General features: G+C 29.6%; 2 protein-coding genes across 2 annotated transcripts in view; one reads left to right on the top strand and one right to left on the bottom strand.

The window, feature by feature from the left end:
• LOC123296981 (ribonuclease P protein subunit p25-like protein) overlaps positions 1-9,082 on the top strand; it is a 48,009-nt gene extending 38,927 nt beyond the window's left edge. The window contains exons 3-6 of the mRNA XM_044878720.1: positions 7,395-7,497; positions 7,935-8,116; positions 8,184-8,300; positions 8,639-9,082. Coding sequence (XP_044734655.1) covers positions 7,402-7,497; positions 7,935-8,116; positions 8,184-8,300; positions 8,639-8,888 — 645 coding nt within the window. The 5' untranslated portion in view covers positions 7,395-7,401 and the 3' untranslated portion in view covers positions 8,889-9,082. The remainder of the gene's footprint in view (positions 1-7,394; positions 7,498-7,934; positions 8,117-8,183; positions 8,301-8,638) is intronic.
• A 1,474-nt stretch (positions 9,083-10,556) lies between these two features.
• Positions 10,557-14,071, bottom strand: LOC123296975 (sedoheptulokinase-like). Its single transcript, XM_044878714.1, has 6 exons — positions 13,798-14,071; positions 13,021-13,289; positions 12,526-12,791; positions 12,172-12,468; positions 11,630-11,825; positions 10,557-11,568 (listed from the first exon to the last, which is right to left on the bottom strand). Exons 1-6 carry the CDS (start codon positions 14,020-14,022, stop codon positions 11,385-11,387), a joined length of 1,437 nt encoding a protein of 478 aa, XP_044734649.1. The 5' UTR covers positions 14,023-14,071; the 3' UTR covers positions 10,557-11,384.
• Positions 14,072-14,414: the final 343 nt, after the last annotated feature.

The raw sequence follows: 14,414 nt of genomic DNA, 5'->3' as shown, positions 1-14,414 counted from the left end.
TGCTTACGTATAAAACGGTATCATACGGGAGCATTCAATGCGATAACTGCGAATGTTTTGACTTGACTCTCAACCTCATCAAATAAATAATATACACTCATGATGCTTCACACCAAACATCTTCTACTCTTATGTTCATTTTAATTTAATTTCTTTTATTTAGTGAGGCCTATTGTTCTGTACAATTTTTTAATTATTTTTATTGTCATTTATTTGTGCTCAAAATTGATTATAGTATAAATCATCTAGCACAATAGGATTGATGAAATTAGTACCAAATTTTAAGTAATATGTTACAACTTTACAAATATTGTAACGCCACTGCATTAAGAACGTTCTCGAATGAAAATATTTGAGACTTACGTTTCAAATTTTGAGGAAGGATTCTGTAATTCTGTTAGAATTAGGGAAAATTAGACCAAAATGAAGAGTACAGGTGCAAGGTGGGCAATTTGAATCTATGCATGTGTCATCAACAAAAATTGTAGAGTTTGATTCGGGTTGCTTGAATAATCATGCATTTTTTAATTTAAGTTCGTTTTGACATAAATTTGAAGTACATAGTTAAAAAATATTCAATTCTATTAAGGAAGTAGAAAAACATTAAAAACTAGCCCCAAATTCAATTTTTTTGAAAATATCTCGAAAACATACGAAGTTTTGAACAAAAAAATGAAGATATCAAAATTTTCTATAAAATCATTTCTAATTTTGACGTATTTGCAATAAACAAATCTAATTTATAGCTTAAAAAAATTCCTTCTTTCTTGTGCATGCATAGAATTAAAAAACGTAATTTCAGAAGATTTTTCCCAATTTCCCGGAGAAAAGTTTTTTCATATTTTATGCGGCTGGGCTATAAATTAGATTTGTTTATTGCAAATATCTCGGTTTCTATTGCAAATACTTTAAGCCTTGCTTACAACACCTCCCTGGAGTAACACGCTTACCACACCCAAGTCCTTTGGACCCGGGCGGAAAAAATCGTTACAAAAGAGATATACTATTGCATAGATATACTTTTTTTTTACACTTCTTTAACATATTAAAAAAGACTATATAAGTTTTATAGCTTTAAATTAAATTTAAATATGTTAAAACAACTTTTTAAATTTCAATATTAAATTTCAAAATTTAGGTGAGTCTTCTACTATCTTTCAAAAAATATATATTGTCGGAAAGAGGAATAGCTTTAATAAAGATGTAATTACTGAAATTGAAACCTTTTTTGAGGAATTTAATTTTTAAAATGTAAGAACAGCGCTGAGACGGTTAAATTACTCTAGAAGAAGACGACCATTGTGTTGATGAATAACGACAAATTTTTCCAAATAATTGTACTATTAATCTCGATAGTTTTCGAACAACCTCACAGGATTCTTAAAGAAAAAGAAAGCTATGCAATAGTTCAAAAATAGTTGTATTTTATTTCGTTGTACTTCAAAATAGGTAATATGTTAATATGCTTTATAGTACGAGAAATAACGGTAAAATAACATATAATTTTGTTCGTAATTGCATCTAGAAAAATGTTCTTAAATTAGTTTGTGGCGCTTCAGACTCACTTCGACTTTTATACCCCCGAATTTCCGAAACGTTTAAAAATAACAAATGAGGATGAAAAATACGAAAATTCAAAATGGTGGCCTGAAAATTTTACTTACTTGATTATAACAAATATATCAAGAAAATATTAATATTCTGGAGGTGTTCGAAGTCGCTGAATCTTTAACTGAACTAAAAAAGTTTAAAAACTCACAATGGTGACCGGAAAATTGAAATTTGTATAAAGTGCTTAGGACGTAAAAAGTGGGATCGAGTTTGTAAATTAGCAACATAGGTCAATTGGATCTTGGGTCCGTAGGACCCATCTTGTTAACCAATAGAGATAGAACAAAAGTTTAAATATAAAAAGTGTTCCTTATAAACAAATAAACAACTTTTGTTTGAAACATTTTTTCGTTAACATCACTTACCCGTGAGGGCCCAAATTTTATAGTTTATATTATATGAGAATATCAGTTTATGTATGTGTGACATGTATGTATGTGTAATGTGACAGTGATGAACACTGTCGATACATATTATTTCAACAATTAAATCAGTCAATTGTTTGTTTTCACTTGTTGGTGCTTTTATAAAAAAAATATTGATAACTTTTATTCGAAACAGTTTTTCGAAAAATCGGCGATTTCGCCACAATTACAAAAAAGTGTGAGTAGTTTTAAAGCTTTCATCTCAAAAAGGAAATGTTTCTGGACCCATATTCCTTGTATCAAAATACTATTTCTGAAATTCCAACCACCCCCTTCAACTATGACAATTTGTTCAAAAGCTCGTTATCATCGATATCTAACAACTAGTTCGTACTTTTTGTAAATTAAATTTTTATTTTCTGTATTTATGTCATTCTAAGTATATACGTAATTTTTTACACCTACATATATAATAATAATGCATTCCGTATTTTTATGATTACAACAGCAATTTTCATTTTTCAATATTTCCAATATTCAATTACTTTTCTCAGTTCTTCTTCAGTGATTTTAAAATAATGGAAAACTCTGCAATTGATTCCATAAGACTGTAGTTCCCACATTGTATGTTTTTTCCTTAGAAATATAACTTTTTGGTCGTAGCTTAAGGATGTACGAGGAGCTCCGGGGCAATTTTGGATAAAAGGCTTGATTTTATCGGGATCGAATCTAATGAATGTTCGTATACTGATAGTATTTAACATTAGAGTTAACGCAAAATGGGGGAGAGTTGCCATAATCGTGTCATTTTACCTAAAGAAGTCGGTACATTTAATTGATAAACTTTTTAAATTTATTCAAATGATAGAGTATCAAATTTATTTATTGATTTCTCTCTACGTTTCCGAATAAAACAAGGAACTTATTACTCTCCTAAATGATACTGGAGTAATTTGCACAAGGAACTGATTAACCTCGAAAATCGATAATAAATAAAGTAAATAATACAGAGTAATACATCCAAATTATATTAAATTTTGAGTAACCAAGTATGTAATCCTACTAAAGGGTCATACTTTTCAAATTTGTGATCAAAATTTACCTAGCTTTAATAGATTTCAAGAATGTGGAGTCCTGATCCCGGAATTAAGCACATAAGTGAGAGCTAACGAAAAATTTACATCACAGCTGAAAAGAATAACCCAAACTTAGTGGGTTTCAAAAAAAAATTCCAATAAGATCGGATCAAATTTGCCTGTGCTATCAAAAAAATCGAATTTTTTAACTTTATGACGTCATCAAAATCCAAAAAATTTAATTTTGCTCTATCACATCCAAATTTTATCCAATTTTGATAAACCTAGTATGTGATTCCACTAAATTTGGGTCGTACTTTTCAAATTTTTGATCAAAATTAACCTAGCTCTAATAGATTTCAAGAATGTGGAGTCCTGGTCCCGGAAATAAGCAAATAAGTGAAAGCTATCGAAAAATTGACATCACAGCTGAAAAGAATAACCCAAACTTAGTGGGTTTCAAAAAAAAATTCCAATAAGATCGGATCAAATTTGCCTGTGCAAAAAAAAAACGGGACCTTGATACATAAAGCCACTCCTGCCCTAGAATATACTCAGGAACATTTCCCAAGAGTCGAGCGTTTCAATAAAAAACTTTAATTTATGGTTTTATGAATCTGGAGTTAAAATTGAAATACAGGACCTTATCCAGTTATTCAATAACAATAGTTATCAACTTTAAAGAATAAACATATAGAAAAGTTTACTAACAAGAAATTAATATTTATTTTTTAATAAAAAAAATTAAACGATCTAATTGTAATTACAAATAAAAATTGAATGGAATATGTGTGTAATGAATCGCTGGTATACTATTTTTATGCAGGGTGACGTACTATTTCTAACTAACTGTTGCCTAGCCAACTGTGATAAACTATCTGCGTGTGTCATCAATGATATTATTTACCATACCCATAGCATTGCTGAAGAGCTATATCCGCATATATATTTTGTATAAATAACACATACATATAGACGAATCATTTTAGATCAAAAAAGGCTAAAATGAAGAATTTTTATGTACCTCAACCTATCGGGCCTGTTTTTTTTTTTAAATGTTCAGGAAGGTTCATATATCAAAATCTATATCTAACTTCTTGCGAAGAAAGTTTTGTCATTCCTATGGGCCAAAAAAGCTCTTTCTTAAAAAAGATTTTTAAAAAATTTCAAAACGTTGAAAATATGCAACAAAATGGTCCAGAAACGTACATTTGGGGGTTTACGGGATCGCTGATCACTATTCTGAAGTCAGAATTTCGACATACTCGCCCCCCTCTTGGGATAATTCACCTTGCAGGTCCAAATTGAATATTTACAGCAAATTGTAGTGTTAGGTCAACGAAGGGCGAAAATCCCCAAGAAGGGGAGGGAGTATATCTCCATTCTAACTTCGGAATCGTGATCAGTGACCTCAAAAACCCCTGAGTATACTTTTTTGGCCAATTTTGTCGAATATTTACAGAATCCTGCTGTATTGGACCAGAGGGGGCGAATAACCCCAGAAGAGGGGAGTACATCTTCATTCTAACTTCGGAATCGTGATCAGTGACCCCAAAAACTCCCGAGTATAGTTTTTTTATCCATTTTGTTGAATATTTACACAATATTGCAATTTTGGACCAGCGAGGTATATCGAAATTCTGATTTCGGAATAGTGATCAGAGATCCTGAAAACCCCCGAGTATACGTTTCTGTCCCATATTTTCAAGAATTGAAAATTTTCAAAAATCACCTCATAAATGGATTCTAATGATTGGACTATTAGGCCCATAGCAAAAACCAGAACTTTCTAGGGGCAAAAAGTTATATGTAGATTCCGATATATGGATCTTCCTGATCATTTTCTAAAAAAAACTGGCTCGATAGGTTGGGGTACAAAAAAATTCTCTCTGAAATGCTAAAATGACACGACTAATATTATATAGAAATATATGAGATAGAGAGCTATATTATAAGCTGCATACTCTTATACTGATGACATTGGTGATCATTCTTCACATTCCAGGGCACTGGGACGACCGACATTCAAGCATCTCATTCCATATTTTTAGTTTTATTCTTCATACCATTGAAATTTTCTCTTCAATAATTTAACAGCTTTTTATTTCATTTTTATAATTTTTTTTGTTGTTGAAATTACTACACGCAATGTGGGCACTGAACTTGAGACTTATTGTCATTATAATGTATATATACGCACATACCAAATTTGTTTTAATATTATGTTAGTCATTGTGAATGAATAATATTCTTGAAAATCCTATAAAATTAATTACGCTATCATTTTTAATTAATAGTCATTTAAAATCGGATAAAGGAATACATAAAATAGCCATTCTGAAAGAGTCTTCAATAACAGCTCCGATTTGATAATTTTTTTTTTCAAAATGATTCTTTTTGTATATTATTTAAAATCAGAAACATTTCAAAAGGGGAAAACAAACTGGAGAGGAAATACGCAATGTCCTGACTGATATATCGACACCTAGCCTAAATCCATAATGTAAAATTCAATTTATTATCTTTCAATTATTATTTTTCAAGGGGTTTCCAATTTGAGATCGCCCAATTCGAAGAAACATCTTCTATACCTACCAATATTTGCATCATTGATATCTAGTAAATTGATTTTTCATTTAAAGCAAAGGAAATTAAAATGGTTCACATCTCTAGACTTTATGATACTTCGTCTATCACCCAGTGTAATGGTTGAAAAATAGTTACATTGATACGGTTTTAGAACAATTAGGTATACCAACAATTAAATATGTGATTAAAGAAAATTGTCATAAATTTTTCTTCTGTTCCCACGTATTTTATCAAATTGGGGACTAAAATATGCTGTTACACTAATTAAATAGCATAGAATAATTATTCCAATTAATTGTACCAATAACATTTCTTGGGTAACATTAATAATCATTTTTTTTGAAATTTTTTATTTTATTTTATTTATTGTTATTTTTTCATATCATGACATAAATTTTGAGCTCATAGGAGACTTGATAAAATTTTGTTTAAATGTGTCTATTTATTAGGATCACTGAGCTCCTACAAGCCGAGAGGACACACACAAATGTTTTCACTATGAAAATTATACAAAAGTTAACCAAACGCACATTTAACGGCTCCCCCCATTTAACTTCCATCAGATAAAAATGGACGATTCCAGCCCTTATTTTCTCCCGCTTTTCTTTTTTTACGATATTGCATTTCTTTTCCATAATAGATAAATGAAAATTTAAAATTATAAAGTTGTTTATCATAAAAAATTAACAACTTTTGTTGGAAACATTTTTTTAAGAAATCACTAAATTCGGCAAAAATCAAAGTCAATCTATCTATTCTTGTATGGAAATAAATTTTTGCATTGAAATTTTCACAAGAGACAAAGAAAATTTGTTAATAACAAAGTTGGTCTGTATAAAGGGAAGAATATATTTTGTTGGTCTTAAAATTATTCTGCCTTTTTGGTGCTTTTCTAACATACCATATGTGATTAAATATTGTAATGGGTCGTCCATAAACCACATGACATTATTGAACTTTCTTTTCCTCACAAAACACCCACGTGAAACAGTCATGCAGACATATAAATCCACCAAACTCCGTCACGTAAAGTCGTAGACAATAGATTTTGTACATAACTTCATCACGAAGAAAAATGAATTTATATAATATTCAACCAAATTTATTCTTTGTAATATTCAACCAAAATAGAAGTAGGATAGTGACAAATTTGGGTGCCTTATTTTCTCGTATCCACCTCAGAGTGAGCTGAAAAGTATTTCAATATCGACCTACAGAATAAGGATAAATTTGCTATCGAACAGGTACGTGAGTTTTCTGTTGCGGAAAACGAAAATTTAAGGTTACCCTAACAAATGCTGGAACATCAGCCAGGCAACCGGGGACTGTAGGTTTGGGCGGAGAGCCAAACATGCAAAACATCAGCCAGGTAGCCGGGGACCGTAAGTCTAAGTGGAGAGTCAAACATACAGAAAAAAAACACCTTAACTTGTCATCATCTTACGGTCTAAAAGATAAATGTGATGTATGACAATATTTTATCCTTGGACATCATGCAGTCAATAATTGACACTATTATAGGCACTTATTTGTAGACTCCAAGAAATAAAAATTGATTTTTTGCTCCTGCCAGTATACAACTACTAACTAGTTAAAATAACGCATAGAACAAATAATTTATATTTAACTTTATCTGAATACGAATGTAATCGAACTGTCCAACTATACAACTTTTCGCCCGTTTTCGTTTTTGTATATTTCTTTTCATTCAAAATTTGAAGATTTAGCTATTAAAAAGAAATTTTTTTTTTAGATCAATCATGGAAAATTACAGAAAAGGTAAAAATGTTGAAGAAGAATTAGATCAAACCAGTATACCCATACCTAAACTACCAGCAAATCTTTTATGGATGCATGTGAGTTAAAATCATTTCTAAAAGCTTAAGTCCGATCAGGGTTATATCAGGATTTTTTTTTCTAAATTGTTTTCAATTTTGATATTGAATATTAACCGACGAAGTTAGATGAAAAGTAAGACTAAAAATTTATCGATTTGTGGCTTAAAATATCGAAAATTTTGTTTTCATTTTCAGCCATTTCAAAAACTAAGCCAGATGGAAATGCCCAGATATCAAAAACTTTTATTTTTACTTTTAAGGTATATCGCGAATTATAGTCTCGACACCTATGAGTGAATTTAACGAAGTTATCAGAAATCTTAGCCGGTAATCGGTATATATTATGTGGGTGCTTGACCCCCATTGTCCTCAAACCTTTTTGGAGGTGATGGAATTCAAGGGACAATACACATTAAAAGATTTCTCTTTAAAAAGGAATCATTTTTTTATTTTAGGTGAAAGGTGGTAGTAAAATTAATAACTTATTGACTTATGCATTTCAAAAATTTCCAAATGAACATCGGCATGTTGTATGGTCAGGATCAGGTTCGGCCACAGCAAAGGTAATATCATGTGCAGAAATAATGAAAAGAAAAGTTAAAAATTTGTACCAAATTACAAAAATATGTTATAGAAGGTAACAATTACCTATATTATTAATACGACTAATTGATATACAAAACACATATGGCTTTATGTTTTAGAATCGAAGAGTATTGGGAACCAAAAGTTGAAGGCTTAGATCAAATTGTAGTGAATCGAAATATACCAACAATCCATATATATTTATCATTGGATCCTCTAGACGAAAATGAGCCTGGGTAAGTACACTTCCTTTACTGTAGAAATAACAAACACATTTAAGCATTTTCGATTCTATCGAAATTATTAACTTCATGTGATCCTTTGATCAATAACAATCTGAAAGTTGAAATGATGCCCGAATTTCATCACAAAATTATAATAATCACATTTCATTATCTTCACATTTCATTTACGAAGTTTACATTGATGCAACTATTTATTTATTACTGCCTATACTATTTATTTTCGAATCACATAATTGCTATGAGGAACTTAAAAATCGCATCTCGCAAGATTAGCAACATTACATTATAAAAGATATATTAACATTGAAAATAACATAAAATAAAATTAGTTTTCAGGCACCCATTAAAAAATTAACAAACGCAAGTAAACGACAAAAACAAGCGTCAAATAAACATAAGAGGCAAAATCAACAAGGTCATTCTTCTAGTAGTTATAATACAGATAGAGATCGTACACCAACAGAACAATTTGCAGCAATGGGTGTTAAAGATAACAAACGAAAAAAGCAACAAAAACCGTACGAGGGTTCAAAACAACGACCAAAGGAAGATCGATTGGTTGACACTAAAACTGAATGAATGTATGTATTGAAGACAAAGTGAGAAAAAATTGAAGTGATTGTCATTTGTAAAAATAAAATAATTGGAAATACAGGAATAAATTTTTGGAAATACAGTTTATGTGTGCAACAATAATTATTGTCTTTTTTGCAATCCAATAGACAGTATAGGATATGATGCCCCCTCCATACAATTATTATGGTTTTTTTTCTTTGTTTTCAATAATTTATTAAGGTTTTAACTTTAAATAGTTTTTTTTTAAGTTCCACCGACTAGTTTTGAAGAAATGGATGAAAAAATTTCATCCATCTAAGTCATTTATTTATTTAAATAATCGGGCAACCCCTCCAAAAGTTTCCGGTTTCCAAGTTTCCGAGTTTTCCGAAAGTTTCCGAAAAAAAAATCAATCCTTTTATACCTGGCGCTCGTACATCCTTAAGTTAAACTACAACTTAATTTTAATAAACAAAACTCATGTTGGTAGGGAAATGTAAATTCATATATTGAAAAATTCACACTAGAATTATTTATTTCTTACATTATAGTGTATACATAATATTTGAGCATGCTTTGAGTATTCAAATATCAAATAAGTTGTAATTTTCGTAAGCATTGAAAAAACATTTGTAAAAATATTGTAATTAGACTTTCAAGGAATGTCCTTTTAATTAAAATAATTAAGATCTTATACAATATTTGAATATTTTCACATCACAGTTGTACAACTTATAAAGAATCAATTTGTATTTTTGATATGCATATGAGACAAATATTTTGAATTAGGGATTTAAATCGACTTAAATTCGAATCATATCATTTCCTGCGATTTACAATTTTAATTTATTGCAAAACAAGAATTAGTAGGTAGTGTATAAGTATTTCTAACTGTTTTTAATGAGTAAAGTGGTTCTTTTTTAATGCCAACGTTAAAAAGCAGGTTGCAAACTAGCTATAATTAAATACTGCTTATAAACGGATAAACAGATTATCCAGTGTGAAGGAAATTTTCGATTAAGCATCACAAATTTAAATCCCCAATTCATAACATGAAATTATTCAGTTCATCAAATTTATATTGAAGCTTATTATTATATTATTATATTTATAATAATTCTAAGATTCTTACATATTGGGGGAGGGGGTGGTTTCGAAAAGTTCTGAAACTGGCATAAAGACGGAGACTGTGACCAAAAAATGCAATATCAAAACTAGGATAACATTTCGACCGTAATCTCTTGCTTCTACATATACCGAATACTCGATTAAATTGTCTTTCAAGTAAAAAATAAATAAAAATCGGATCATCTGTTTAGGAGCTACGATGCCACAGTGCTGTCAGTCTGAAATAATAAACTCTATACTTATGACTTTTTAAAAAGGCCTATTACTCAAAAGCACAAATACAAATTTCGTATTGTTGACTCTGTATCTATATGTCAAATGCAAAACTTTTCGACTCACCCGTAAATCCAAAAGAAATATGAAAATAAAAATTAAAATAAAGCAAAATTTTTTAACAAATGAATAAACTATTAAAATTAAATAACACATTAATAATAAGAAAATATAATTCAAAATTAAAAACAATATTAAAATAAAAAAATAAAAATTGCCTTTGGTATATTATAATTTAAATTTTATCCTAATTATTGCAAGAATATTATTATTAATAATAGAATTTCATGTGTTTCGCTTTAATCTTTCATTACTTTTATAAACTCGTTGTACTTTTTAATACAACTATAGAATACTAAAACTGGAACGGTATTGTAAAGGCACTATTCTCACAACTACAACATTACTGGAAAATATCACAAAATACTACGGGAATCTCGTTATTGCACAGACTATTATGAAAATAAAATATCAACTAAAAGCTCCTAGCTAAAAATTTTTGCTAAAGCGGATTTGCCTTACAGCTCTACTGAGTTTTCTACTTTTGATTAAATATTAAGAAAAGCATTGAAATTAAAATCCATGAAAATTCGACATAAAGAACTCCAGAATTTGAAATAAAGTACTACAGACTGGATGTTTGTATACAAAACTTGGTATAAGTGTCAAAAATGTTTTGTGTGATTAAAAGTGTTATTAAGTTTATCGCAAATATATCGAAAACGATGTTTTTTTCGACAATGAACGTCCGGTAGTAATACATTGTAGTTGAAACAAAATTTAAAGGTGAGCAAAAGCGACACAAATACTATTTTCTACTCAGCTAATTAAATATTTAGGTGAGAAATAGTGGTCATATTTCTCGATCCTTCGGGTTCAGGGTACTAAATATTGAAAATTCTACCTTTTTTAGATATTTAAAGAAAACTTACCACTTACCATTTACCCTTACCACTTGTATTAATATCGAATTTCCACAAAACATTTTCAACTCTAATAGGCAAGAATTAATTGCAACAGAATTTTCAGCATTAATTCTATGTTCAATGTCTATTTTCTTGGACTATTATACAAATAAAAGCATTAATGGAATTATATTTATTTTAAAATTGAAATTATTCATTGTTCTGGGGCAACAGCCAATGCAGCTCCTCGAGCTGCATCTCCACCAGAAGTAAAAATTAATGGTAATTGGTAAATATCTTGAACTTCTTTTTGTAATACTTTATTACGGGATAAACCTGAACCGTTTCCAACAATACGTTGTATATTTGATTCAATTAATAATTCCTTAGGTAATAACCTAAAAGCAAACGGATTAAATAACAACAATAAAAAAAACTATTATATAAATAAATACTAACTTGTGTAAGTTCTCAATTAAACTACGACATAACGCTCGAAACATCTGACCTAATCCTAAATTACTTAGATCGATATTTTGAACGCTGGCGTTTTGTTCAGGCTTTGATCGTTCTCCTAATAAAGTTGGTGTTACTCGTAAAGTTGAAACCGCATTATCTTCAGAAGCTAATCCAATTAATTTAGTCCATAACGTAGCTATAAAAATACATATTCATTATATCAAATTCAAATATAATTAAGCTGAAATTGAAAATTGCTAAATCTAACCCAAGGTATCATTGACTCTGACTCTGGCTCTGGGGTAGGGATCTGAAGATATATTTCTTAACTTTAAATTTTCGAGCGATCATTTCGAATATCTATAAAAATAGTTTCCAAGACGATGAGAACATACATTGCCCTAGCAAAAATTGAATTAGAGTAGAATATTAACTTATTTGAATCGGTCAAAGGAACATATCTTAGCCTTGAACGATAAAAATCGTCGCAAGAGTTGTGGTCAATGATTCTTTTGGGCCAGATACACTTCTAAAATACACACATTGTGGAACAGAGAAACCCAAATCTAAGCACCACTGTTGTACCATTTTTACAAATGCCGCTAAACAATTTCCACCATTTAATGATGCACCTACAATTACATATTTTCCATTGAAGTAAGGTAAATATTCTACAGCGTTTGTTGGTTGATCTCCCGATATTTCTTCTTCATCTGATGGCGGTTGAAAATTTTCTGAAACAAATCCTAATTGGGCTGATGTTGATATATTTAAAATTGCATCACTTATATTTTCAATCGTTGCTAAAACAGAACATTGCCAATCACCGAGAGCTACTCCTAAAAATAAAACAAATTTTAATAAGAAATTTTAAAATATTTAAACAATTTTTTTACCTATAGGTGTACCGATTGGAATCCCATACCAACATTCGGCTAAGTGGGCAACAATTTGGCCATTCTCTACAACTTTGGGTAATAATCTAACTGGAAAGTCGGCCTCTGACAAAATTTCGTTATTCCAATCACTTAATGTACAATTAAAATAGCCCCAACTAGCAGCATTTTGAGAAGACATTATTGGTTTTGATAAATTTCCTAACATAGCCACCACAAAATCTTGTATTGTTCCAGCACAGTTATACTTCTCTAATTTTGAAGGTCTAAAATATTTAAACATTTAAAAAAAAAGTTGATTTATCGTTATTTTTAATAAGGGATGCTCCAAAACCTTTTTTCAAACTTCATAATATGAACTTGTTTGATAAGATTAATATACATACAAACTATTTCCAAATGCAAAATTTTGAAAGTTTAAATATTCAAAAGAATATTTTTTCAAGTTCAAAGAAAGGTTTTGAGTGTCTTATTTCTAATTAAATATTCCCATACTTGTTTTTAACCATCCAGAATAGGGTAGCACATCCATATCCGGTATAAGTTTTAAGATGAGATTGAGGTTTTGGAAGAGTAGCCAGAAAAGATGGCTCGCATCTAGAATCTTGCCAAGTATACAACGCAGATACTTTTTCTCTTGGAATATCATATCGAATAAATGTATTATCTTCTCGTTCTATCCGACTCCATGCACGTGATTCTTCGCCATCATCATTCCACAACATGACACCATGCATTTGTCCACATATTCCAATTCGAACTACCTAATATTACCATTTGATTAAAAATAATATATTTGGAATATTATGGTACTTGTTATTTGAGAATCTATTTTATTATTGATTGATTCAAAAATGAGACAAAGCATTTTTAACAAGTTTGGGATTTACGTAAAAAATTTGGAATTTGTTGTAAAAAATTAATCAAGGAATCAGGGAATCAGTCAAGGAACAAAAGGTTATCATACAATTATGTTATTTAACAATAAATATTAAAATACTTCTTTTTTTGATAAACAAAATAAATGATAAAATCACTTTAAATAGACAAAGTGAAAAAGAGTTTTAAATGGAAATTAGAAATAACGAGTTATTAGTCAAAAATATCCTTGAAATTTAGAATGCAAACATTTATACCTTTTTTGGGCAGTACCTATCTGCAGATACGTATCGTTTTACAAGACATATCTAGATACACCTACATAAATGATTTTTAAATTCAATAAAATTACGTAACTGTAATTAACTTATTATATAACATTGCGTAACTCACCTGTCGTAATAAATCTTTTGGAAGTCGAGAAACGCAAGCAGTAAAGGCTGAAATGATTTTTGGAACATCCTGTTTATTTCCTTCCGTACCTAGATCGCTAGGCACATTTGCTTGTGTATCTTTTTGTTGGGATGCAATAACTTCTTTGGTCTCTGAATCGACAACGCATACTTTTACAGAAGTTGTTCCAATATCAATTCCCAAAAGTAATTGCCGATCTGACATTGTTGTTTCTATCAAAAATTAAAAATACTCGAAGCTTGTATACTCTGTAATAAAATAATAATTTTCTAATTAATATTTTATCTATACCAATCTAAAAATAGGTTTCAATTTAAATCACAAATTGTACAGACGGGATATTTAAGAGTGGGAGTAAATTAGTAACATGCAATCGAGTGTAAAAAAATGTGTAAATCAAAATAACATGCAATTTTTGATTTATAAATAATAGCTATAATATTATATCGATAATAATTATAATTATAATAATAGTCATTATTCAAATTTGCCGCAAAAAAAAATTTTAATTTATATCCTCCATCTCTACTTTTTAGTCAAATTATAATTGGCCAATTAAAAGGATTTAAATGATTTGTAAATAATTTTAAATTATC

This window comes from Chrysoperla carnea, chromosome 3, assembly GCF_905475395.1.
Source record: "Chrysoperla carnea chromosome 3, inChrCarn1.1, whole genome shotgun sequence".
NCBI lineage: Eukaryota > Metazoa > Arthropoda > Insecta > Neuroptera > Chrysopidae > Chrysoperla > Chrysoperla carnea.
This window is presented reverse-complemented; position numbering and strand designations above follow the sequence as displayed.

Excerpts from the sequence above, each read along its gene's own strand:
- LOC123296975 (XM_044878714.1), bottom strand. The coding sequence starts at position 14,022 with ATGTCAGATCGGCAATTACTTTTGGGAATTGATATTGGAACAACTTCT. Across the intron at positions 12,469-12,525 it reads TCCAATCGGTACACCTATAG|GAGTAGCTCTCGGTGATTGG; the intron begins GTAAAAAAATTG and ends TTTTATTTTTAG. Across the intron at positions 11,569-11,629 it reads TTAATTGAGAACTTACACAA|GTTATTACCTAAGGAATTAT; the intron begins GTTAGTATTTAT and ends GTTTGCTTTTAG.